General features: G+C 42.4%; 1 protein-coding gene across 2 annotated transcripts in view; it reads left to right on the top strand.

Annotated features, from left to right (window-relative positions):
• Positions 1-25090, top strand: part of spata20 (spermatogenesis associated 20) — a 121342-nt gene that overhangs the window by 11356 nt on the left and 84896 nt on the right. For both annotated transcript variants that reach the window (XM_041220360.1, XM_041220361.1), the window contains 7 exons: positions 764-965; positions 1220-1350; positions 2431-2535; positions 6679-6753; positions 6895-7107; positions 10675-10867; positions 20025-20193. In XM_041220360.1, the coding sequence (XP_041076294.1) occupies positions 764-965; positions 1220-1350; positions 2431-2535; positions 6679-6753; positions 6895-7107; positions 10675-10867; positions 20025-20193 (1088 nt within the window). The remainder of the gene's footprint in view (positions 1-763; positions 966-1219; positions 1351-2430; positions 2536-6678; positions 6754-6894; positions 7108-10674; positions 10868-20024; positions 20194-25090) is intronic.

Here is a 25090-nt window from a genome sequence, read left to right as displayed (position 1 = left end):
CTGTGTTTCTGTGTCGGTGTGTGTATCTCCAGACAGTGTTGTGTGTCTCTGTGTCGGTGTGTTGGTATCTCCTGACAATGTTGTGTTTCTCCTTAGTGCTGTGTGCATCTCTGTCAGTGTGTGTATCTCCTGACAGTTATTTGTATCTCCTCACAGTGCTGTGTATCTGTATCTGTGTGTGTATCTCCTCAGTGTCGTGTGTCTCTAGGTCAGTGTGTATATCTCCTGACAGTGATGTGTCAGTGTCAGTGTGTGTATCTCCTGGCAGTGTTGTGTGTCTCTGTGTCAGTGTGTGCATCTCCTGACAGTTCTGTGTTTCTATGTCGGTGTGTGTATCTCTTCACAGTCATGTGTATCTCCTCACAGTGCTGTGTCTCTGTGTCAATGTGTGTATCATCTGACAGTGATATGCGCCTCTGTGTCAGTGTGTATCTTTTCACAGTGCTGTGTGTCTGTCTCAGTGTGTGTCTCTCCTCACAGTGCTGTGTGTCTCTGTCTCAGTGTGTGTATCTCTTGACAATGTTGTGTCTCTCCTCACTTGGTTGGTTGTCTCTCTGTCAGTATGTGTATCTCTGCACAGTGCTGTGTCTCTGTGGCAGTATGCATATGATGTATATTTTCTCATAGTGCTGTGTGTCTCTTTGTCAGTGATGTGTATCTCCTCACAGTGCTGTATGTCTCTGTGTCAGTCTGTGTATCTTCTGACAGTGATGTGTATCTCCTCACAGTGCTATGTGTCTCCTGACTGGCTGTGTCTCTGCAGTGGCAGTCTCATCGCGAGGATCTGGTGTCGAATGGAGAGCGAATCCTGGCTGCTCTCAAGAAGGGCACTTCCATTTCTGCCAGCCCGGGAGAGACTCCTCCTCCTGGCCCCGATGTGGCGGCGCGATGCCTCCAGCAGCTGGCACATGCCTATGAGGAGGTGTATGGTGGCTTCAGCCAGGCGCCCAAGTTCCCCACACCAGGTACTGCAGTGCAATGGCTGACGTGAAAGGCCTAATCACCCATCACTTGTAAACAAATATACATGTACTAACACTGAGTAGCACACAACTATCTCTGGCTGCTTTGTCACTTGCTCCTCCATGCCCTATCTCTCACTCTCTCTCACCCCCACTCCCTCTGTTGCTACCTCACTCCCCCTCATCTTCTCTATTTGCTTTAAACTGGGGTCTGCACAGGCGCTCTCTTTACCCCCTCTCACCCTGTCTCTCCACAGTGAACCTCAGTTTCTTGTTCAGTCACCAGGCCCTGCACAGGAGCTCTGCGGAGGGGGCCCAGGCTCTCCACATGGCCCTGCATACCCTGCGCATGATGGCTCTCGGGGGGATCCACGACCATGTCGCCCAGGTACTTTCACACGCACACTCAATCACACACACTCACACCTGATGCAGACATTCAGACACACAAATTTGAGTAGCTGAAGGTTAAAGGTTAAAGAATACTGGCAAATAAAAGAAATCAGTGCTGACTTTGAAGTGTTTTTTAATGGTAAGAGGTGTGTGGCAAAGTGGTAATTAGTGCGCAAGTGCAGTAATCCAACAGTGAAAGACAGATAACAAAGTACAAGTGAAATGGTTTCTGTTTTATTTAGTAAATCCAAACGTTCTGATGACCAAACAGTAAACAAAAGGAGGGCTGGCAATACACAGCGATGCGTATTGCACAGTGGATAATTATGGGTTGCAGTCCCATAAATAATAACAATAATCCAGTACATACACACAAAACTCAAACACGGTCACAAGTCCAAAGTGAGTGCTGTAGTTCTTGTGGTGAAGTACAAGTTATCCATGATACAATGTGCAGTGTTGTCCGGTTTTAATGTTGGCCTTAAGCGACAGCTCCGGATCGTGTTTGCCGTCTAATCTAATAACAAACAGTTCTATTAAAGATGACACAGACAAAACAAACAAAACACTGAGGGTACTTTTCTCTACACAGGTCCTTTTCGGTTTAGCATAACCATCACAAGGAACAGGTCACCTCACTACGTCCCCTTTATATACCATAAAACATGACCCCTTGGTTAACGAGCGCACCCGAACCTTCTGTTCACATTTGCAACACCGTTAACCTTCTGGGTCAATGATTTAGTGTACCGTAGCTCTGTCCCGTCTAGGGTACTCTGTTCCCTTTACACAGCACCCTCACAGGTCAGGAAGGAAATCTAACACCAATAATCATTTGATGTCTGTTACAAGGTGTCATTTATTTGATGTCTGTCACAAGGTGTCACTTAGAATAAGGTCATTTTTTGCCCACATGTCTAACAGGAAGAGCAGCAATGTTGCAATGGGTTGTAACTATGGGGCCACTCCATGCGATGTATTGCACAGGAACAAAGTACATATCTGCAGGCATGTACTCTATATATTTATTAATGGAAGGGGTATATAGCGTGTTTAATGGATTTCTCCATGGCAGGGTTTTCACCGCTACTCCACTGATGACTCCTGGCACGTTCCCCACTTTGAGAAGATGCTGTATGACCAGGCCCAGCTCTCTGTGGCCTACATCACTGCCTACCAGGTACAGTGTGTCCTTGAGAAGTGGTGCTGAGCCACTAAACCTGCTATTCACTAAAGGAGTACCAAATCCAAGCTGCAGAGTCACTAACTTTGTATTCACTAAACAGTAAATTATTGCAAGTCCATGTAATTGAGGAGATGCAGATATTTCACACACTGTGCTATAGCAGGAATGTGACTTCCTGTGCTGTACCTCAAGCTCGCTGCAGTGAGACCATGTGACCTCCAGCACGGGTGCCAGGATGCAGAAGAATCTTTTAAATCAATATTTCAATAAATATAAATATTTATATCCAAATTTAACAAAAAAAATCTAAATATTTTCTTATCAATAAAAAAATACATATTTAAGAACAATTTAAAAAGGAAGTGCCACACTAAAGCCACCAGGGGGAGCCCTTTTACTATAAATTTAAGCCAAAAAAATATTTACTGCAGGTTTTTAACCTTTCCCTGCAGTGATTCGTTGTGACCACTAGGCGGCACTGCCTCTCAGTACAGATCTTTCCTCGTGAAGCAGGAGGATTTGCACTTTAAACCCAAGCAGCATCATTTTAGGAGTTAATTGAAATGTTTTTCCTATGACATGAACTCATACGAGGTCACAATGTCACAACGAATTGAACTTGTAGGAATTCTACTACATTATATAACCTGATGCATGAATAAGAGCTGGTCATTACACATTCACATGCTCACCACTGTGCTCAGAATGAAGAGCCCAAGCTAACGATTACACAGTCCTATAGATGGAGGGCATTCTCACCACTGTGCTCGGAATGAAGAACCCGAGCTAACGATTACACAGTCTCACGAGGGAGGGCATCCTCACCACTGTGCTCAGAATGAAGAACCCGAGCTAACGATTACACAGTCTCACGAGGGAGGGCATCCTCACCACAGTCTCATGAGGGAGGGCATCCTCACCACTGTGCTCAGGATGAAGAGCTCGAGCTAACGATTACACAGTCTCACGAGGGAGGGCATCCTCACCACTGTGATCAGAATGAAGAACCCGAGCTAATGATTACACAGTCTCACGAGGGAGGGCATCCTCGCCACTGTGCTCAGAATGAAGAGCTTGAGCTAACGATTACACAGTCTCACGAGGGAGGGCATCCTCACAACTGTGCTCAGAATGAAGAGCTTGAGCTAGCGATTACACAGTCTCACGAGGGAGGGCATCCTCACCACTGTGCTCAGAATGAAGAGCTTGAGCTAACGATTACACAGTCTCACGAGGGAGGGCATCCTCACAACTGTGCTCAGAATGAAGAGCTTGAGCTAGCGATTACACAGTCCCACGAGGGAGGGCATCCTCACCACTGGGCTCAGAATGAAGAGCTTGAGCTAACGATTACACAGTCTCACGAGGGAGGGCATCCTCACCACTGTGCTCAGAATGAAGAACCCGAGCTAACGATTACACAGTCCCGTGAGGGAGGGCATCCTCACCACTGTGATCAGAATGAAGAACCCGAGCTAACGATTACACAGTCTCACGAGGGAGGGCATCCTCACCACAGTCTCACGAGGGAGGGCATCCTCACCACTGTGCTCAGAATGAAGAGCTTGAGCTAACGATTACACAGTCCCACGAGGGAGGGCATCCTCACCACTGTGCTCAGAATGAAGAGCTTGAGCTAACGATTACACAGTCCCACGAGGGAGGGCATCCTCACCACTGTGATCAGAATGAAGAACCCGAGCTAACGATTACACAGTCCCACGAGGGAGGGCATCCTCACCACTGTGATCAGAATGAAGAGCTCGAGCTAACGATTACACAGTCTCACGAGGGAGGGCATCCTCACCACTGTGCTCAGAATGAAGAGCTTGAGCTAACGATTACACAGTCCCACGAGGGAGGGCATCCTCACCACTGTGCTCAGAATGAAGAGCTCGAGCTAACGATTACACAGTCCCACGAGGGAGGGCATCCTCACCACTGTGCTCAGAATGAAGAACCCGAGCTAACGATTACACAGTCCCACGAGGGAGGGCATCCTCACCACTGTGCTCAGAATGAAGAACCCGAGCTAACGATTACACAGTCCCACGAGGGAGGGCATCCTCACCACTGTGCTCAGAATGAAGAACCCGAGCTAACGATTACACAGTCCCGTGAGGGAGGGCATCCTCACCACTGTGATCAGAATGAAGAACCCGAGCTAACTATTACACAGTCTCACGAGGGAGGGCATCCTCACCACTGTGCTCAGAATGAAGAGCCCGAGCAGATTGCACAAAAATTACACAGAAGAAATAACATGGTGCATTTAAGAGCCTTCAAATGACCCTTCTGAGTGATTTATTAGAAGGTTTTTTAACATCAATATTTAGTTTTCTTTGTGGAAACAAAACTGTTGTTAACTTAGCACGATGGTAAGTGCTTTGTGAATAGCCTGGACTAGCACTCCTTTACAGGGGGCAGTTACAATGTTGCCTGTGCCAATAATAGGCAAGACATTCAATTTGAATAAGCCTGGACTAGCACTCTATATACACTGAACAAAAATATAAATGGAGCATATAAAGTGTTGGTCCCATGTTTCATGAGCTGAAATAAAAGATCCCAGAAATTTTCCGTACGCACAAAAAGCTTATTTCTCTCAAATTTTGTGCACAAATTTGTTTACATCCCTGTTAGTGAGCACTTCTCCTTTGCCAAGATAATCCATCCACCTGACAAGTGTAGCATATCATGATTAAACAGCATGATCGTTACACAGGTGCACCTTGTTCTGGGGACAGTAAAAGGCCACTCTGAAATGTGCAGTTTTGTCACACAACACAATGCCACAGATGTCTCAAGTTTTGAGGAAGCGTGCAATTGGCATGCTGACTGCAGGAATGTCCTCCAGAGCTGTTGCCAGAGAATTGAATGTTCATTTCTCTACCATAAGCTGCCTCCAACGTCGTTTTAGAGAATTTGGCAGTACGTCCAACCGGCCTCACAACCGCAGACCATGTGTAACCACGCCAGCCCAGGACCTCCACATCCGGCTTCTTCACCTGCGGGAGCATCTCAGACCAACCACTTGGACAGCTGATGAAACTGTGGATTTGCACAACCGAAGAATTCCTGCACAAACTGTCAGAAACCGTCTCAGGGAAGCTCATCTGCGTGCTCGTCGTCCTCACCAGGGTCTTGACCTGACTGCAGTTCGGCGTCATAACCGACTTCAGTGGGCAAATGCTCACTTTCGATGGCCACTGGCACGCTGGAAAAGTGTGCTTTTCACGGATGAATCCCGGTTTCAACTGTACCAGGCAGATGGCAGACAGCGTGTATGGCGTCATGTGGGTGAGCGGTTTGCTGATGTCAACAGTTACAGTTGTGAACAGAGTCCCCCATGGTGGCGGTGGGGTTATGGTATGGGCAGGCATAAGCTACAGAAACGAACACAATTGAATTTTATCGATGGCAATTTGAATACACAGAGATACCGTGACGAGATCCTAAGGCCCATTGTTATGCCATTCATCCGCTGCCATCACCTCATGTTTGAGCATGATAATGCATGGCCCCATGTTGCAAGGATCTGTACACAATTCTTGGAAGCTGAAATTGTCCCAGTTCTTCCATGGCCTGCATACTCACCAGACATGTCACCCATTGAGCATGTTTGGGATGCTCTGGATCGACGTGTACAACAGTGTGTTCCAGTTCCCGCCAATATCCAGCAACTTCGCACAGCCATTGAAAAAGCGTGGGACAACATTTCACAGGCCACAATCAACAGCCTGATCAACTCTATGCGAAGGAGATGTGTCGCGCTACATGAGGCAAATGGTGGTCACACCAGATACTGACTGGTTTTCTGATCCATGCCCTTCCCTTTTTTTTTTTAAGGCATCTGTGACCAACAGATGCATATCTGTATTCCCAGTCATGTGAAATCCATAGATTAGGGTCTAATGAATTTATTTCAATTGACTGATTTCCTTATATGAACTGTAACTGAGTAAAATCTTTGAAATTGTTGCATTTTGCGTTTATGTTTTTGTTCAGTGTAAGTGATAATGTTGGTAGTGCTAATAAGAAGTAAGATTTTAAAGTCGTGGTTAGTCCCTTAAAGTGGGTCAGTGATCATGTTTCTTGTGCTCATAAGAATTAATGTATATACCTTCCACCCCACAGGTGTCAGGGGATGAGTTCTTTGCAGAGGTAGCCAGAGACATTCTGAGCTACGTCTCCCGTGACCTGAGTGACCAGGTAAGCGAAGGGGCCAATTTTACTCTGTGTTATAGTATTTGTACCCAAAACAGCTTGTTTTTAGAAATAAGAAGCCTCACGTTTCCTCGCAGTCGGATGAGGGGTTCTCTCCATATAATACCTCTCTTGCACCCCCTGCAGTCAGGTGGTTTTTACAGCGCAGAGGATGCTGACTCATACCCCACTGCCGAGGCCACGAAGAAGAAAGAGGGGGCTTTCTGCGTGTGGACTGAACAGCAAATCAGAGAGCTGCTCACCCAGCCTGTTACCGAGGCAACCGGTGGAGCCACTCGGGCAGATATCTTCATCCATCACTACGGAGTGAAGGAGCAGGGCAACGTGAGGCCGGAGCAGGTGGGCAGGTCCTTGTACAGCATGTATCTGAATATGAAGCCAGCTGCTTTGACACACATTACTGTGGTGTACTGTGGTGTGGTGTACTTTAAAGGAGATTCAGGGAGTGACTCCGAACATGTATTGAATTACACAGGGTCTTCACAGTTGCAGCAGAGGTGATATTTTAGAGCATTAAATCAAGATAAAAATGTTTTCATTTTCTTCAGCTCTTCTACGACATTTAATTTCACTAACTTTAACTCTAGGCTACTTGCTTACAGTTGCAGTTTTATCTCAATTTATATAAACTTACTGTATATCTCCAAAGATAAAATGTAATCACTGGATGTTCAAAGATAAGTCTCTAGACCAGGGGTGGTCAACCGGTGGCTCTTTTGTGGTCAAAATACGGCTCTTCGAACTTCCCATATTTTTCATTACACAATAAATAAGTATTTGTTTAATGTTCTTTTTTTATATATGTATTATTTTTACAATAAGTCTCCAATAAGTTTTTTTTTTTTTTTTTTTTTTTTAATCACAAGCCAATCCATTTCTTACCTTAGCCAATCAGCAGCGTGGCAGCAACACTTTTTTGTTACATAGCAACTAACTAGCAAATCATATCCACCCTTACTTTACTGTGCAATCGGGACTCGAGTTACAGAAGCTTGGAAACCGTTAACTTTACTTTGAACAGGACCAGCTTCTGTTTTATTCATAATGGCAGAAAAAAATAGTGAATAAGAAAATCTGAAGATGAATATCGAACCTTTTTGCCGGAGTGGGAGAGTAATGTATTTTTTTGTTGAACGCAGTGGAAAACTCCAGTGGTAAACTTGCCAGTGCCTGATTGCATAAAACATGTTATTATTAAGTATTTCACTTAAATGTATTTTTCACTTAGCTAAGGGAAAAAGTTAAGAGTGTTGCACAAAACATCTTTACCGCTCTCCTTAGCTAAGGGAAAACACTTAAGTATGCATGGACTTTATTTAAGATTTCAACCAGCAGGCGAGTAGCTTACTGTACTCTGTAAATCCTGTCTCCATGGCAACATTTGGGCAGTTAAGGAAAACTACAGAATGGCTGATAAAAAAAAAAGAAACCCAAACTGGACAGAGGAGGAAAATCACAATACTTACGGAGGAATATAATAAAAGAACGCAAACAATAACAAACTATGTCCGAATTTGACAAATGCCATGAAGCAGAAGAAATTGGCAGAAATAACAGAATGTGAATGCAAGAAATGTAATGGTAAATCGCAGCATTCACAAGATTAAAAAAAAAAAAAAAGATATATATTCTGATTTCAGAAGAGCATCACAAAAAACAGGTAAATCTACAAAAAATGTACACTAAACATATTTGTTTTAACAATTTGTGTGGCTGTGTTCGCAACAAAAGTGAGAGCAGTATCTTGTATTAAGCAGAATTAACCATTAATCGCACTTAAGATGTTATGCAACTGGCCAAATGTGTTTTTTTTTAAAGTATACATTTGCCGCTGCCGCTGTATTTGAAGAACAGGGAGCATTGCGTGATTTCTTCTTGTCTGGGGTTGTTAATCTGCTTCCAGCATTATACAGATATCCTAAAAGACAGTATTTCGGTCAAATCAATAGTTGGTTATTAATTGCTTGTCATCCATTATATCCAAAGGATTTTCTCTCTGCAAATCCTTCTGCTAAGTGTGGCTCTGTCCTCTTCAATTTCCAAAAATGCTGCCATTCTGTTTTTTCGATTTAAGGGGCCTCAATAGGACAGTTAAGTATTTTCACTTAGTTATCCCCTAAAGTCGTTTTGTGCAACGGTTAACTGACTTAAGGGAAATACTGAAATACAAATATTACTTAAGTAGAACAGTTGGGAAAACTAAGGGGGGAAATTTCACTTAAGGTGTTATACATGCGGGCACTTGCCTTTATGTCGCAGTTCAAATCTTCAAATCTGCAGCATTACTTCACTACATCCCATGCCCGCGTTGACAAAGAATTTCCAAAAGATTCTGAACTTCTTTCTTTAAAAGTTAACGCTAGAACCGCCATGATAGTCTTGCGTTATGTATGTGCTAATTTCCATTTAAATACGGTGTTTCTGCTGTGCAAATGTTCAATATTATATTCATGAATACATCTTTTGAGTTGTATCTAAAAGTTTGTATTTCATTTTCATATTGGAGCTGATTAAAATGTACCCGTCAAAATGACTTCTGTTGGTAAAAAGTAAATGGATAAACAGACGCAAATGTTGACCAAATTTGCCAAACAATCTGAGACCGCGACTCTAGCCTACTCCTAACAAGTGTCCTGGAACACTGCCCGTGTAAAAAAAACCCTACTCCGAAGGTGAGTTTGTGAAAACTTGCCTTAGGGATGTTATTGCTATGCTATATCAAAACAACAATCAACTGCAAAGCAAATTTCAGACCTGCAGCTGTCACATCACACGGTAGAACGTACCTATCTCGATCTAAATAGTGACATTGAACCACAGCTGCATTCAGAACAATGTGCGTAGTAAAGAATGCCAAAAGTCACACCGAGTACAGATCCTGCCTGTATGTGGTATAAGAAAATAAACGATAGTTATCCAAAACTATGCTTTTATATATAGTGAAAATGTATTTGTTTGGATTGCAATATTACGTATGTACTGGAAAAAATAAAGGTCAGCTTCATTTAATAGTGGGTGTGATTGTAATTGCAGTAAATAAGAAAAAATCAGTGAAATGCTAAATTAAGCACTTTTTAAAGTCTGTGGTTCTTTGTCACTGTACATTTTATTTCCTTGGCTCTTGGTCTGTGAAAGGTTGGCCACCCCTGCTCTAAACCATTGATCTGTACTGGGATCCACTAAAAACTATTGACTAAATATGTAAAATCACAAACGAACACAAGACTTAGTATAAATCCATGCACACAGAGTTTCAAGTATGTTAAAACATGGTCTCATATAGCAAGCATCTATATTCATGTTAATGAAGTGATATCTGGTACCGTGCTAGGTTGAAGAAAGCTCCCAGTTTGCATGTTTCACTTCCCAGGTCATTTTACCCGAGCATTGTCTATGGGGTCAAACTGCTTCACCTGTCAATCAATAAAAGAATCAGCTGATTGGTTAATGACAGGAAAGAAGGGGATGGGGACATTCTGAAATGGAGTGCAAGACTACCTGAAACTAAAGTTTGCAAACACAGCATTCTTTAACCTAATGTGGTACCAGATCTGTAATTAAACTGACCTAACCTTAATAGAACACAGGGCACGACTCTGTAGGAGAATGAATTTTATCAGCAAATGTTATTATTGTGTTGATCCCATGCCCCTCTAGAGTTAGTACATCTACAGTCCATGGGAGTCAATGCAAAGTCCTCATGTGTGTGTTCTTTTTGTGTGTCTGTGTCTGTGTATGTGGTGTTGTGTGTGTGTGTGTTGTTGGTGGTGTGTGTTGTTGTTGTTGTTGTTGGTGGTGGTGTGTGTGTGTGTTTGTTGTTGGTGGTGTGTGTTGTTGGTTTGTGGTGGTTTGTGTGTGTGTGTGTGTGTGTGTGTGTGTGTGTGTGTGTGTGTGTGTGTGTTGCAGGACCCTCATGGGGAGCTCGCCGGTCAGAACGTGCTGATTGTCCGTTACTCTCTGGAGGTGACCGCTGCTCGCTTCGACCTGAGCGTGCCACGGCTGAAGGAGATCCTGAGAGGGTGCAGACAGCGCCTCGCGGAGGTCAGACGGGAGCGGCCTGCAGCCCATCTGGACAGCAAGATGATAGCCGCCTGGAACGGTAAGAAGAGGATTCAAAAAGCAAACCCTCGCTGAACTGATACACACCTGCATTTCATTTAGAAATTAACAAAAACCTTTTATTAGAAACTGAAATACTACAATACATTAGAACAGTTCTAACATACTGAAATGAAATAACATCAAGGGAGATGCAATAACGTGGTTACCAAAACAATAACGTGGTTAACTCAAAAAATAGATCAAATTCAGTCAAATTGCGCTTCAATTACAATTGAGGCCACTTCTTTAAAGTCCTGATTGGCAATGAAAAGTCACCTTCAGTATTAAGGCCACCCCTGTATTCAGTATTAAGGCCATCATCAGCAGTCCCAAACAAACCTATATGTCCACATTAAGTTTGATCTTCAATGTCTTGAATAGTGAGGTTTAACTATAAACTATATACAGTGCCGTGAAAAAGTATTTGCCCTCTGTCTGATTTTCTGCATTTTTGCATATTTTTGACACTGAATGTTATCAGATCTTCAACCAAAATCTAATATTAGATAAAAGGGACCCTGAGTGAACAAATAACACAACATTGTGATACTTATTTATTTATTAAAGAAAGTTATGCAATACCGCCATGTATAAAAGTAATTGCCCCCTTAGGCTCAGTAACTGGTTATGCCAACTTTAATAGCAATATCTGCAACCAAACGCTTCCTGTAGTTATTGATCAGTCTCTCACAGCGCCCTGGAGGAATTCTGGCCCACTCCTTCATGCAGAACTACTTCAACTTAGTGACATTTGTGGGGTTTTGAGCATAAACTGCTCGTTTCAGGTCCTGCCACAACATCTCAATGGGATTTATGTCTGGACTTTGACTAGGCTATTCCAAAACTTTAAATTTCTTGTTCTTCAACCTTTCTGATGTAGATTTGCTTGTGTGTTTCGGATCATTGTCTTGCTGCATGACCCAGCTGCGCTTCAGCTTCAGCTATGGACGGATGACCTGACATTCTCCTGTAGAATTCATGATTCCTTCAGTGATGGCAAGTCGTCCAGGTCCTGAAGCAGCAAAGCATCCCCAAATTATGACAATACCACCACCATGCTTGACCGTTGGTATGCGGTACTTACTGTGGAATGCAGTATTTGGTTTTCGCCAGACATAACGGGGCCCATGTTGACCAAAAAGTTCCACTTTTGACTCATCTGTCCATAGAACATTGTTCCTGAACTCTTGAGGATCATCCAGGTGCTTTTTGGTAAACTTGAGACAAGCATTAATGTTCTTCTTAGTGAGCAGTCGTTTCCGCCTTGGTACTCTGCCATGAATCCCATTTTTGTCCAGTGTCTTTCTGATGGTGGAATCATGAACACTGACTTTAGCCGAGGTGAGAGAGGCTGGCAGATCCCTGGATGTTGTTCTAGGGTTCTTTGTGACTTCCTGGACGATTTTACGCCTTGAGATTTTGGCAGGGCGGCCACACCTGGGAAGATTCACTACAGTCCTAAACTTTCTCCATTTGGACAATATGTCTCAGACTGTGGTTTGGTGGAGCCCCAGAGCCTTAGAAATTGCTTTGTAACCCATTCCAGACTGATAGACATCAACAACTTTTTTCCGGAGGTCTTCAGGAATTTCTTTTGATCGTGGCATGATGTGCATCTAGAACCTGTGTGCTAATAACTTCACTCTGATGGTAAGGGCCAAAGTTAGTCAGGTTTATGTTCGGCAGTGCTGGCCCAAATCGGGCCTGATTGTTAACTAAAGTATTCATACAGCTGACCCTAACTATCCCTTTAATTCGGTTGAGTTAACGAGGGGGGGAAATAACTTTTTCACACTTGAAGATTGCATGTTTGATTACTTTGCACACCAAACAAATAAAAGAAGCACCAAACTTTGGTGTCATTTTTCCTCTCAGACTCCCTCTATATACTGCTACAACCCACAAAAAGATCTGATCAAATTCAATGTGAAAAATGTGCAAAAATGCAGAAAATCAGAAAGGTGGTAAATACTTTTTCACTGCACTGTATCTATTGAAAATAATAATGTTTGATTTCCAATGCCATTTTAATTCAGTTTGTATTATCATGTTTCTGTAAATCTACTTTTACCTTCCTTTTAACTTGCTTTGAGCTTGTCTAGAGAAAGTTCTGTTTAGCTCTTGCACTTGGAAACTCCAGACTCAAAGGAAGATCAAAGCAGTGAAAAGGCTGATTTACAGAAAGAATATCAGAATAACAGAAACTAGAAGCACTCAGAAAGATTGCAAACACCATAACACAGTCAGAAAAGAAAAGCCATTGACATGACATTGGAAGCAAATTACTCAGTAAGCAGTTTGTTTCTGACCCCCCACCGGGGCTCTGCTTCCCACTGGCTGTACTCAGTCACCCCCCAACCCCCCGGATATCTCCTTCTCACTGGCCTGTATTCCACGGCACTCAGTCTTTCTGAACTGCAGTGACCACATGGGGCTCATGCTGCTTGTTTCATTCCTGCCAGCGCATTGTAATGTTGGCACACTGCATCTGAAACTCACACACCGCCTGAGACACGGCATTTTGAGAATGCTAATTCAATGCAATTATCTAGTCCTTCTGTGGCTCTCGCATTTGCAACAGAGCCTTGTTCATTAGTTAGCTTCTTTTCTAACGCTTGCTGACTCTGACTCACTTCTGATCATTTTTACAGGTGGGACACAATGTAGCACACTACTGCATTCATTTCCCTTGCTTTTGTGATGGGATTGCAATCATTCTCAGGGGTTCTAGGTTCTGTTCCTCCAATATTGACCTTTGAACTCCCAGCCAACGTATGCTTAACAAGCTCAAAGCCACGTAAAGGCAGGTTTAGAGAACAATTATAATAACTCAGTATTGGAAATACATAACAAGAATGACAGTGCTTCCTTTGTGATTTTATTCCTGTTAGCAGTAATTCATTCACAATGCAACTTTAAACAAGCCGATATTTATACAATGCTTGTGAGTGTAAAACTCCCCCCCCCCTCCCCCCTTTCGCTTATAAATCTTTCATGGCTCTACTGAAAATATTGACAAAAGATGTAATGTTTTATCCATTGATCACCTAGACTGCTGAATTTTTTAAGAGCGTTTCACAGCACTGGGGAGACACCCTGACATTACCCCTGACCGTAAGTGGGGGGTGCAATCCATGGGAAATCTCTGCTGTAAAATGCTCTAAACAAAACACTTGAAGCTTAGCAGGGAACAGGTTGATCAAATGAAACCTTTAGTGTCTAAAGCTTTTAGAACAACTTGGGATGGGTCTGAAATTTCCCCTTAACTAATTAATTTAAATTTCTTCTTAGCTGATTAATTGAAATCTCCTCTTAACTAATGAATTGAAATCTCTTCTTAGCTAACTGACTGAAATCTCCTCTTACCTAATGAATTGGAATCTCCTCTTAGCTAATGAATTGAAATCGCCTCTTAACTAATTTATTGAAATTTCTTCTTAGCTGATGAATTGAAATCTCCTCTTAACTAATTAATTGAAATCTCTTCTTAGCTAATTAATTGTAAAATCTCATCTTACCTAACGAATTGAACTCTCTTCTTAGCTAATGAATTGAAATCGCCTCTTAGCTAATTAATTGAAATCTCTTCTTAGCTGATGAATTGAAATCTCTTAACTAATTAATTGAAATCTCTTCTTAGCTGATGAATTGAAATCTCTTAACTAATTAATTGAAATCTCTTCTTAGCTGATGAATTGAAATCTCTTAACTAATTAATTGAAATCTCTTCTTAGCTAATGCATTGTTCATGTTCCTTAGATTCAGTTTGTGTATCGCAATTCCGGAGACTTTGAAAACACCCCTGTGGTCTCTATAGGGCTCTCAAGCATGTCTTCTCTCTAAGTTTAGCTGGTACACCAGAGTGTAACTACTAACCTGTCCCCCTGCAGCACTCTGCCCAAAGTAGATGAAGACATTCATGATTTGTAAGAAATACAGTATCTGCTTGGTAAAGTATTCCCTCGCCATTTACACTTCCTTTGATTTGATCATAACAGAGTTTGACATTGCATCTCTATTTTGTTAAAGATGCTGGTTGCCCTTGACATCAGTTATGGTTCTTACAATTCTGTTGGTTTTGTTACTTGGTTGATATTGAGTCTGTTGTCACAGTAGGTTTGTTGAAGTCACTAAGAATGAAACACAAAGTCTGAGCCCGAGAAACAATCCCAGCAAATTACTTTCTCCCCTTTTGATCTTTTAAAAGTGAAAAATTGATCATCGTGGTTCTTAATTTAGTGTCCGACAGTGGAAGACGCAATGTGTCTGAGATCAAACACTCTGCAGAATAGACAATTACCCTTGACATGCATAAACTCTGGTTTTTGAAAAAAGAAGAAGAATCCTTTAAACTCTGCCAGTGACAGAAGGTATGCATTTCCGTGGAATTGGTAGCCAAGAGAATGTGAACTTTAAGGGAAGACTTTGTACTGCAATTCAGCCCGGGATGACATAGTGTAGACAATACAGGAAGGGATGTAACTTGATCTGCATTTTTCAGAATCCATCCAACCCTTTTAATATTGCATCAAAGGGACTGAGCAGAAATTGTGACAATGCATCAATAACCTGGCAAAATGAGCCTTAAAATACAGACACGTTTTCATACAATAAATATGAACTCAGATAGCTGTTGCATTGATTACATTCATGTTCTTTAATAGAATCTCTTTTCAGTCTGTAGTCTATTACCAGGACATTGTAACAGTTAAAAACTTGAGAAATATGTTCTATGTGCTATATTGTGCTACCATTTTGTACACTAACTTGCATGTAAATCACCCAATTTTGTTATTTTATGTTATATGGGGTGGAAATAGTTTTACCTCTCAAGTGTGAGTGATATTAACTGGAGTGTGGTAATAACTAAAGTGATATTATAGGGTGCTTGTATTTCCCTTTTCTTATAATCTACAGTGCCTTGCAAAAGTATTCAGGCCCTTCATATGGTGTCCCATTTTTTTAAATTCCAAAATGATGCACACACAATTTTTTTTTTTTTGTTTTCTCATTTTTAATTCTCTCCACACCCGTTCTCCTTTCACCGAACACACAACCCTGAGTGAGTGAAAACATGCTGCTTTTATGCAGCTGTACCAAGACTCAATTGCTAATCATTCAGTTGAAGTCTCGGTACAACTGCACGTGAATTAATAAAGTGCAATTCCCTGTGCTCACTTATTACATTTTACCTGCAACAGAGAAGTGCTATGCAATCCTCGTGCCTAAATACAAATACACATTTTAAATCACTCGCGTTACACAGACCCATTTATATCCCGTGCACCAATAATACCTATACACCAACATTAACACATCACACACAACATATAACACAAAATATACACAGGGTGGGATACATTGTCACATATCCCCCCCCCCCCCTTGTGCGTAGCACACATGGCCTCAATGGCCACCTCCCCCCTTCAGATCCCAAAAGTCTCGCTCAAAGTCCTGTACCAAGAACAGGGACTTTAAGGGGTTCATAGGCGGCAATGTTGCCAGTAGCCAGGCTGCTACTGTCAATGGTGTCAGCAGACATGCTGACAACGGGGCGAGTTTCTCTTCCCGTTGTACCACTGGCAGCGGAAATGCTGCCAACAGTAAGGCTATCGGCAGACGTGCTGACAGCTCCCAGGCTGACTCATTTAGCAGCGGAAAGGCTGCTGGTCTCCAGACCTCCTCCCCCTTCTTCATGGCCGGCACAGTACTCCCTGCAGCAAAGCAGAGCTGATGGCATCCCTAGGCAATGACGAACCAGCCACCCTGGGTGTGGCCCTCTGCTCCACACCCCAGGTGATACAGAGCAGTGGGCCACTCCAGGCGATGTGGAGCGGAGGGCCACCCCAGGCGATGCGGAGCGGCAGGCATCCTTGGGCGAAGCGAGGCAGGCATCTTTGGTGGAAGCGTGGTTGGCATCCCTGGGCGAAGCTAGGCAGGCGTCCTTGGGCGACGAAGTGAAGGCATCCTGGGGCGGTTTCATGCAGGCATCCCTGAGCGATGATGTGAGGGGAGTCGGGACAAGCTAGGGTGTGGGTTTTGGCCCTCTTCGCGGCCATTGCAGCCGGGCAAGGGCTGTGCAAGGGCTGCTGAGGATCGCCAGCATCACGTCCTAGTCCTTCCTCTAGTGGTAGAAGGGGAAGCTGTAGGCAGTCTCCCTCTTGTGGTGGAGTTGGGAGAGGTAAGCAGTCCTCCCACGTTGATGTAGGCGGAACCAGCAGATATTCACCCTCTGCTGGTAGAGGTGGCTGAGGCAGAGGCAGCTCCTGCTGCCCTGCTCCTAGTGGTGGTGGAGGCAGAGGCAACATGTAGTCTCATGACGACGGAGGTTGGAGCAGCATGTAGGTTATATATTTACTTTCTGTTTAGTTTTCTCGTTTTTAATTCTCTCCACACCCATTCTTCTCTCACCAAACACACAAACCACAGTGAGTGAAGACATGCTGCTTTTATGCAGCTGTACCGAGACTCGATTGCTAATCAGTCATTCAATTGGAGTCTCGGTACAACTGCACGTGAATTAGTTAATTGTAATTTCCCGTGCTCACAAATTACATTTTACCTGCACGTGAAGTGCTGTGCAGTGCAATCCTCGTACCTAAATACAGATATACATTTTTAATCACTCGTGTTACACAGACCCATTTATATTCCGTGCACCAATACCTGTACACCAACATTAACACACCACACGCAACACATAACACAAAATACACACTGGGCGGGGCACATTGTCATAGTAAGTCTCTGCCAACTTTGCACAGCGGCTTGGTGCAATTTGTGCCCATTCTTCTTGGCAGATTTGCTCAAGCTACTTGGGGATCGCTTATGAACTGCAGTTTTTAAGTCTTTCCACAGATTCTCAGTAGGATTAGAGTCAGGACTTTGACTGGGCCACTCAAGGACAATCACTTTCTTATTCTTAAGCCATTCCAGTGTAGCTTTGGCCTTTGGTGCTTTGGATCATTGTCCTGCTGAAAGGTGAAATTTTGCCACAGTTTTAAGCCTTTAGCAGACTGAGACAGGTTTTCCTCTAATATTTGCCTGTACTTTGCTCCATCCATTTTTCCTTCAATCCTAACAAGCTTTCCAGTCCCTGCTGAGGAGAAGCATCCCCACAGCATGATGCTGCCACCACCATGCTTCACTGTAGGGATGGTGTTGACTGGGAGATGTGCTGTGTTGGGTCTGCACCAAGCATAACGCTTGGCATTTAGACCAAAAAGTTCCAATTTGATCTCATCTGACCACAACATCTTTTGCCACATTTTTGAAGGATCACTCAGATGCAGTGATCTCCGTGCAGGCTTTGAGATGGCTTATTTTTAGTAATGGCTTCCTTCTTGCCACCCTGCCATACAGGCTACTTTTGTGAAGTGTTCTGGATATTGTTGACTGATGCACATTTTCTCCCATCTCAGCCATTGAACTCTGTAGCTCTTTCAAAGTTGTCGTTGGCCTCATAGTGGCGTCCCTCACCAGTTGCCTCCTTGCCTGGCTGCTCAGTTTGGAGGGATGGCCTGATCTAGGCAGTGTCTGGGTAGTACAATGCAACTTCCATTTCTTGATCATTGAGTAGACTGTGCTTACAGGGATATTCAGAGACTTCAGAGGGATATTTGTACCCTTCTCCTGATCTGTGCCTTTCAATGACTTTATCCCTGACTTGATTTGAAAGCTCCTTGGTCTTCACGGTTGAGTCTTTGCTTGAAATTCCCTACCTGACCAAGGAACCTCAAAGAGACAGGTGTTTTTATTCGGAAATCATGAGAACTACTAATATTGCACACAGACAGAGGCCATTCAAATAATTGTGTGGCTCGTTAAGGCCATTTTGTGCACCTTAATTAATTTAGGTTTGTCACAGCAAAGGGTTTGAATACTTATGCAATCATGACTTTTCCATTTTTTATTTCATATTAATTCTCTATTTACTTATTTCTTTTTGTTTTTGCTTTGAATGTGTGGAGTAGGTTGTGTATATAACACATATTAATTCCTACTTCAAAGTGTCATGATTGCAAGCTTTAAAGCAACAAAATGTGAAAACTGTGAGAGAGTCTGAATACTTTTGCAAGGTACTGTATGTGTTATATCCACTGCAGTGTTTTCTCAGATTATATGAACAGTTTTTGATGCTGTGTGTTTGGAAAGTCGACAGGATTAATATGAGAGACGAGGGCGCTTTGGTGTTGGTGTGTGTGTGTGTGTGTGTGTGTGTGTGTGTGTGTGTGTGTGTGTGTGAAGCTGTGTATGGTGATGGTGTGTGTGTGTGTGTTTGTGAAGCCATGTCTGGTGTGATGTGTGTATGTGTGAAGCTTTGTGTGGTGTGTGTGTGTGTGTGTGTGTGTGTGTGTGTGTGTGTGTGTGTGTGTGTGTGTGTGTGTGTGTGTGCGCGTGTGCGTGAAGCTGTGTCTGGTGATGATGTGTGTGTGTGAAGTTGTGTCTGGTGATTGTGTGTGTGTGTGTGTGCGTGCGCGAAGCTGTGTCTGGTGATGATGTGCTACACGATAGCGCTGTAGTTGCCCTGAGATACACCTCACTACATTACATCCAATGCTGAAACTGAAACAGTTAGCAGATAAACACTTGGACTGTCTGTACACTGCCCTCCCGCAAATACTAAAACAGATTCAATGGAGAACGACTGGGGCGCAGCAGGCTTGGGATAGTGGAGGTGGGCATATGACTGCCTGTCTGTATGTCACACTTAAGTGTTTTGCATATATCTAGAGAACCACTTGTCCGATTGTGATGAAACTTGCTATGAACCTTTGGCTATTGAGTGTATCGATGTCTGGGAGTATTTGGATACTGCTGTCTATCCATCTGTTAAAATTGTAGGACAAGGATTTGGAATCCCAATTAGGGATGTTACATTCTGTTAAATTTCCTAAACATTTTAGCTGATTGGGAATGTTTGTAACCAATCAGGAAAGCCACTAGAAGAAGCTCTCCATTGGAGAGCTGTTACTTTTTTAATGATAGTCTACAAAATGTATATGGTAGTGATTACATGTGGCTCCACTGGTGAAGGGCTGTGTGCTTGTGGCTCACCTGTTGAAGCTCTGTGTGTCTGTGTGCTTGTACCCTGGTGTATCTGTGTTCTTGTGTGTCCCTTGGTGAAACTCTGTATCTTTGTGCTCATGTTTCAGGTCTGATGGTGTCAGGGTTTGCCCGGGTGGGAGCTGTGCTGGGTGAGAAGGTGTTCATTGAGCGAGCGGAGAAGGCAGCGCGCTTCCTCAGGGATCACCTGTTTGACGCAGCCAGTGGGAAGATGCTCCGCTCCTGCTACCGAGGAGAGGAAATGGGGGTAGAGCAAATGTGAGTATGAATCTGTTCAATTATCAATTTTTCACTCCATTATACCCCTTGCAAAAATTATTCCAGAAATTGTACCTTTTATGCAAACATGTATTTTAATTTAAGCATGATCTCTGGTACTACACCTGGTTAAAGAAAGTTCTCAGTTTGCTTACCTTGCCTGAAATCTGTTAGTGCTTCACTTCCTAGATCATTTCATCCCAGCAGTGTCTTCAGGGTGAAAGCATCTTACACCATGTCAGTCAGTAAGGGAAGCAGCTGGTTGGTTACTGACCGGTAAAATGCCCTGTATGAGTGTGGCAAAGTGGCAGTTAGTAGCAGGTGTATAACAGGTGCAGTGCTGGTGCAGTAATCCCAAGAACAAACAGACAACAAAGTACGGGTGAAATGGTTTGTTTAATGGTTATTAATCCATTGATCTGATGACCAACCAACAAATAATAATGAGCTGGCAATACACAGCAATGTTTATTGCACAGTAGTGAAAAGGGTTGCAGTCCCGTAAACAATAAGCTCAGTGCTAACACACACACAAGTGTTGATCCGGTTTTGTGCTGGCCCGTGGCGACAGCTCCGGATTTGTGTTTAGCCCTCTTTGGGTTTTAACAAACACAGACAGTTATTTAAACACGAACAAACAAACAAAACACAAACAAATATTTGTTTGTACACTTTTCTCTGCGTCTCACACGGTCTTTCCAGTTTATAACACAAACCAAGCAAAGGAAAATATTTATGATTCTCCTGCCCCTTTATGCTATCACGCAGGACCCCTTGGCAAGTGGTTGCAGCTGCTACTTCGTTTACCTTTCGGGTCAATACTTTCCTGCAACAGAGTCTCTTCCAGGCTGACCGACTTCCCGACCCTGGAAAAGAACTGTCAGGCCTACAAATAGAGAGTTCTTAAACTAGTGTACTGCCAGATATCCTGTTTTAAAAAGTGCACCTTTGAGACTTATGTAGGGGAAATCAATGGGATGTTTGTATTAGCTACAGTCACTTCCCATGAGGTCTGTTGCCAAATGTTAACTACAACTAACAGTAGCATTTATTGTAGTGCAATGGGTGTCATCCATGTGTCACACCTTTGCATGTATGTACAGAACCACTTGTCCAATTGTCACAACATTTTAAATGTGTCATATACTCTGGGTATATGGATGCTGTTTGTCTTTCTGTATGTCATTTGTAAGTTTTGCATATATCTATAGAACTGCTTGTCCAATTGTCCTATAACTTGCTAATGACCTTTTTAACCACAACTTATTGAGTGTTCATAATCTGGCGGTATATATGGAGGCTGCGTGTCTGTCTGACTGCGACTGTCTGTCACACTTATTTTTAAAAAAATATCTAAAGAACTGCTTGTCTTCTGAAACCTGTTAATGATATCAGGATAGTCCTTAGCAAATGACTGAGTGTTATAATCTGGGAGGGGTGTCTGTATGTCACACTTTCATTTTTAAATCTGTCTAAAGAGCCTCTTATCCTATTGTGATGAAACTTGAAGTGTTGTATTCTGGGGGTACATGGAAGCACCCTGTTTTCCAATTGTACATTTACATGCAGTGGATAGTGGTCATGGCAATCATCTTTTTCATATTAATGATGGTTCGGATTTGGAATTGATTAATCTGTTCCAATACTTGTTGTACGGTAGAGTATTTATTGATTAACTAGAGGGTTAAACTGTTAGGGGAAACTACTAAATGACATCAGCAGTGTGTTTTTGTATTCTATGTTACAGAATTATTTATTTGCATGCCAAATCTCAAATGTATTGTTATTCGACATTGTGCCTGCTATAAAACAGAATACTCAATGAACCCACACATCCTGGGTTATTCTCTGTTCTCTATAATGATGTGTAACAGGGGTTTTAGTACTTACTACTTTTGTTGTGGGTGTCGCTGAATAATGAGAGAGAGATAGAGGGATGCAGTGGACAAAGCCACTCAGGCATCCAGGTTTTATTCATACAAACGTAATTGCAGTGACAGGTGGCCGCCACTAGGGTACCAGCAGTGATAATGCAGGAGGACGTACACAGCCACATTCCCGACATGGATTTGGTTGATGGGTTTAACTCCATCCCTGCCAAACTTAAATTAAAAAATGTTCAACTTTATTTACAAAAACAAAACCCAGCCATATCTAGCACACACTTAATTTCAATATTTTTAAACTTTACGTATACACAACAATACATTATTTACACGTGCAGGGCTTTTGCCCTGCCACATGATGAATAATTTAACACTTTAAATGGTCTGAGATTTTTAAATACAGAATGCAGCACTGTCTGCTATTGACTGTGTAAAATGACATCATCACTGCTGTGGCATCGTCACTTGTGTTTTTTTTGTATCCATAGTGATGAGTGAGCCACTTACCGTGTAGAAAGTCCACTTTTTAGTCTGGAGAGCAGTGGTGGTGGTAGTGGTAAATACTGCTCATCTTTCACTGCTGTTAAGGGGCTCAGAAAAATAGTTATTCAATTTCATAGTTCAAAACCATAGTTTATATTTGTTGTGCTTATTGAAATGTTTGAGTATACAAATGTAAAAACGAAGGGGAACATTTTAAAGTAGTTTATTTATATGCTTATGTTAACTGTGAAATCTTTGATTACAAACTATTTTTATAATGATAGAAAACATTGAAGCATACTTCATGTTGAAACATTTGTTAAATTAGCTGTTTTCTTACTTATGCTTTATACAATGCATTTTCTTTTTTTATCCCTCCCTGTCAGTGGTGGTAAAAAAAAACAAAAAAAAAACACAATCTGTGTGATGTAGAAATCTGCAGGTGGCCAAACAGAATACCTCTGTTCTTGTGTCATTAAAGTCTAAAATTATTACTTTATAACACCAATTGAAACATCGGTCAGATCTGATAACTGAACACTGCTGATTAACTTGTGTTTAACGTTATGGAATTCCCTGATGTTCAGCAATTGACACATGAGCTGTTTCAATAAAAACTTATCCATGCTTCCCACTTGTATCTTCATGCTGGATGGTTTTGACAACGCTGCTGTAAATTTCTGCAGAGGTCCCCTGGTCAAGCAGAAAAATCCTGCAGCCTGCAGGTACATTGTTGAGATGCGTATGTGGTATTGGCAGAGTACTTTGTCTGTTGTGACACAGCTCTATGCAGACTGTCAGAGCTGCTGAGCCGAGCTGACAGGGGAGCCAGCCTGACCAACAGAGCTGCTGAGCCAAGCTGACAGGGAAGCCAGCCTGACCAACAGAGCTGCTTCTGACGGAGCCTGTTTTGGATTTCATTGCAGTGGGGTTAAAGATCGGAGCAGAGGGGGTCTGCACTTCAAGGGAAGGTTTGGTGGCAGAGCAATTGAGTAGAAACGAAGATGTAAAATAATGATTTCCATTACATGAGAGTAGGTGTTAAAGCTTCTTGCTGATATTGGACTCAGCTCTTGCCAAGATAAGCACCAACTAAGACTTATTTTACTGTAAACTAATGTGATCCATCTGCATTTCCTTCCATGGACTGAGCTGAGTAGGATACTCCTCTGGGGTATTCAAGTAGGCATCTTCCATCCTTTGTCTTTCGTCGACTAGCTCACAATACCTTAAGAGGGCTCAACAGCGAGTTTGAACTGAATTCACAACCCTTCCTCCATAACAAAATCAACAGTTTTGCAGAGAATTTCATTTGTTATGTGTCTTGGCAAAAACTTGGCATTCATTACACTAATTAGGATGATTGATCTTTTACCAGCATATGTGACATGAAAAGATAATGCAGCACAAGGTGAGCAATTCTTTGCTCAGATTCAGCTCCTGGAACAGGAGTACAGAATGGAATGAAATAATAGTAGAAATAACCAGTTAGATGTCTGAAATCCTTCTTTTTAGTAGATGTTTAAAATCTGTTCACAGTAGTTAATCCATATTGTAAATTTGCTTTCTTTACATGGCTGATCCTGGTTTTCTTACTTTACTACTGTGATTCTCAACATGCTCCTCGTCACACAGAAGTTGATCCTTTTAACAAAACAGTTGGTATCGTGTGGTTAATGAATCGTTACACCACCATGGATCAGCAAACAGTTGATTCATTGCATTGCCTCTTCACTGAGTCAGTCGCTTTATGGAAGCTTAGGTTTGGAAGATGTCAGAAGCAATTCTTAAGATTGCTTTTACCAGCTAATAAAAGTTGTTGTTTGAAGTTTTTTTTTCTCTAGAATGCTGCCAGATTGACTAATTTATTAGTCTTATGGTATAGGTGTGTGAGTACTTTGGATGGATAAGAGGACAGCAAAGTGAATGCGCAGCTTCCTAATGCAAAGGGTTGCGTAAACTTTTGTGGATATAACTTAGAGGGAATGTATAATATAATGGGCTCCGCGCTCTGAATGAGAAGCGATTCAAACAGAAAACACAGTCTTAACTTTGTGACCCCAGCTCTCGCTCCCCTGAAACGAGGACACGGTTCACTTGAATGCTAAACCTCCTGCTTGTTTCCGCTTCAACTAGTACTGGGACTGCTTAACAATACAGAGTGGCAGTGTTTGTTGCCCATTTTGCCCCTGAACGGTGTGCAGAAGATTTTAATGAGCACTCACAAGAGCAGCAGTGTGCCAATGTGTGTCCCAGTTCTTCAAAATACATTATTATAATTTATAGTGAAGTCCACTTGAAACACTGAACACAGCGCTCTACTCACTCACGATGTAGCTTCCCGTGTCATCTTCTTAGGTTGTTTTTAACCATCATCTTAACTGCAATCCTTTTATCTTAACCCATTACGTGCCAGTGTCCTCATTTGAGACAGGCTACTTTGTCATTTTTTGGAGCATTTTTCAACTGGTATGTACCTGTTCTTTACATTTTCTCTTTAACTGTATTGTTATGATGAGTTACTCTAA

Source organism: Polyodon spathula, chromosome 20 (genome assembly GCF_017654505.1).
Source record: "Polyodon spathula isolate WHYD16114869_AA chromosome 20, ASM1765450v1, whole genome shotgun sequence".
Taxonomy (NCBI): Eukaryota; Metazoa; Chordata; class Actinopteri; order Acipenseriformes; family Polyodontidae; genus Polyodon; species Polyodon spathula.
Note: the sequence above shows the minus strand (reverse complement) of the source record. Positions and strands in the feature narration are given on the sequence as shown.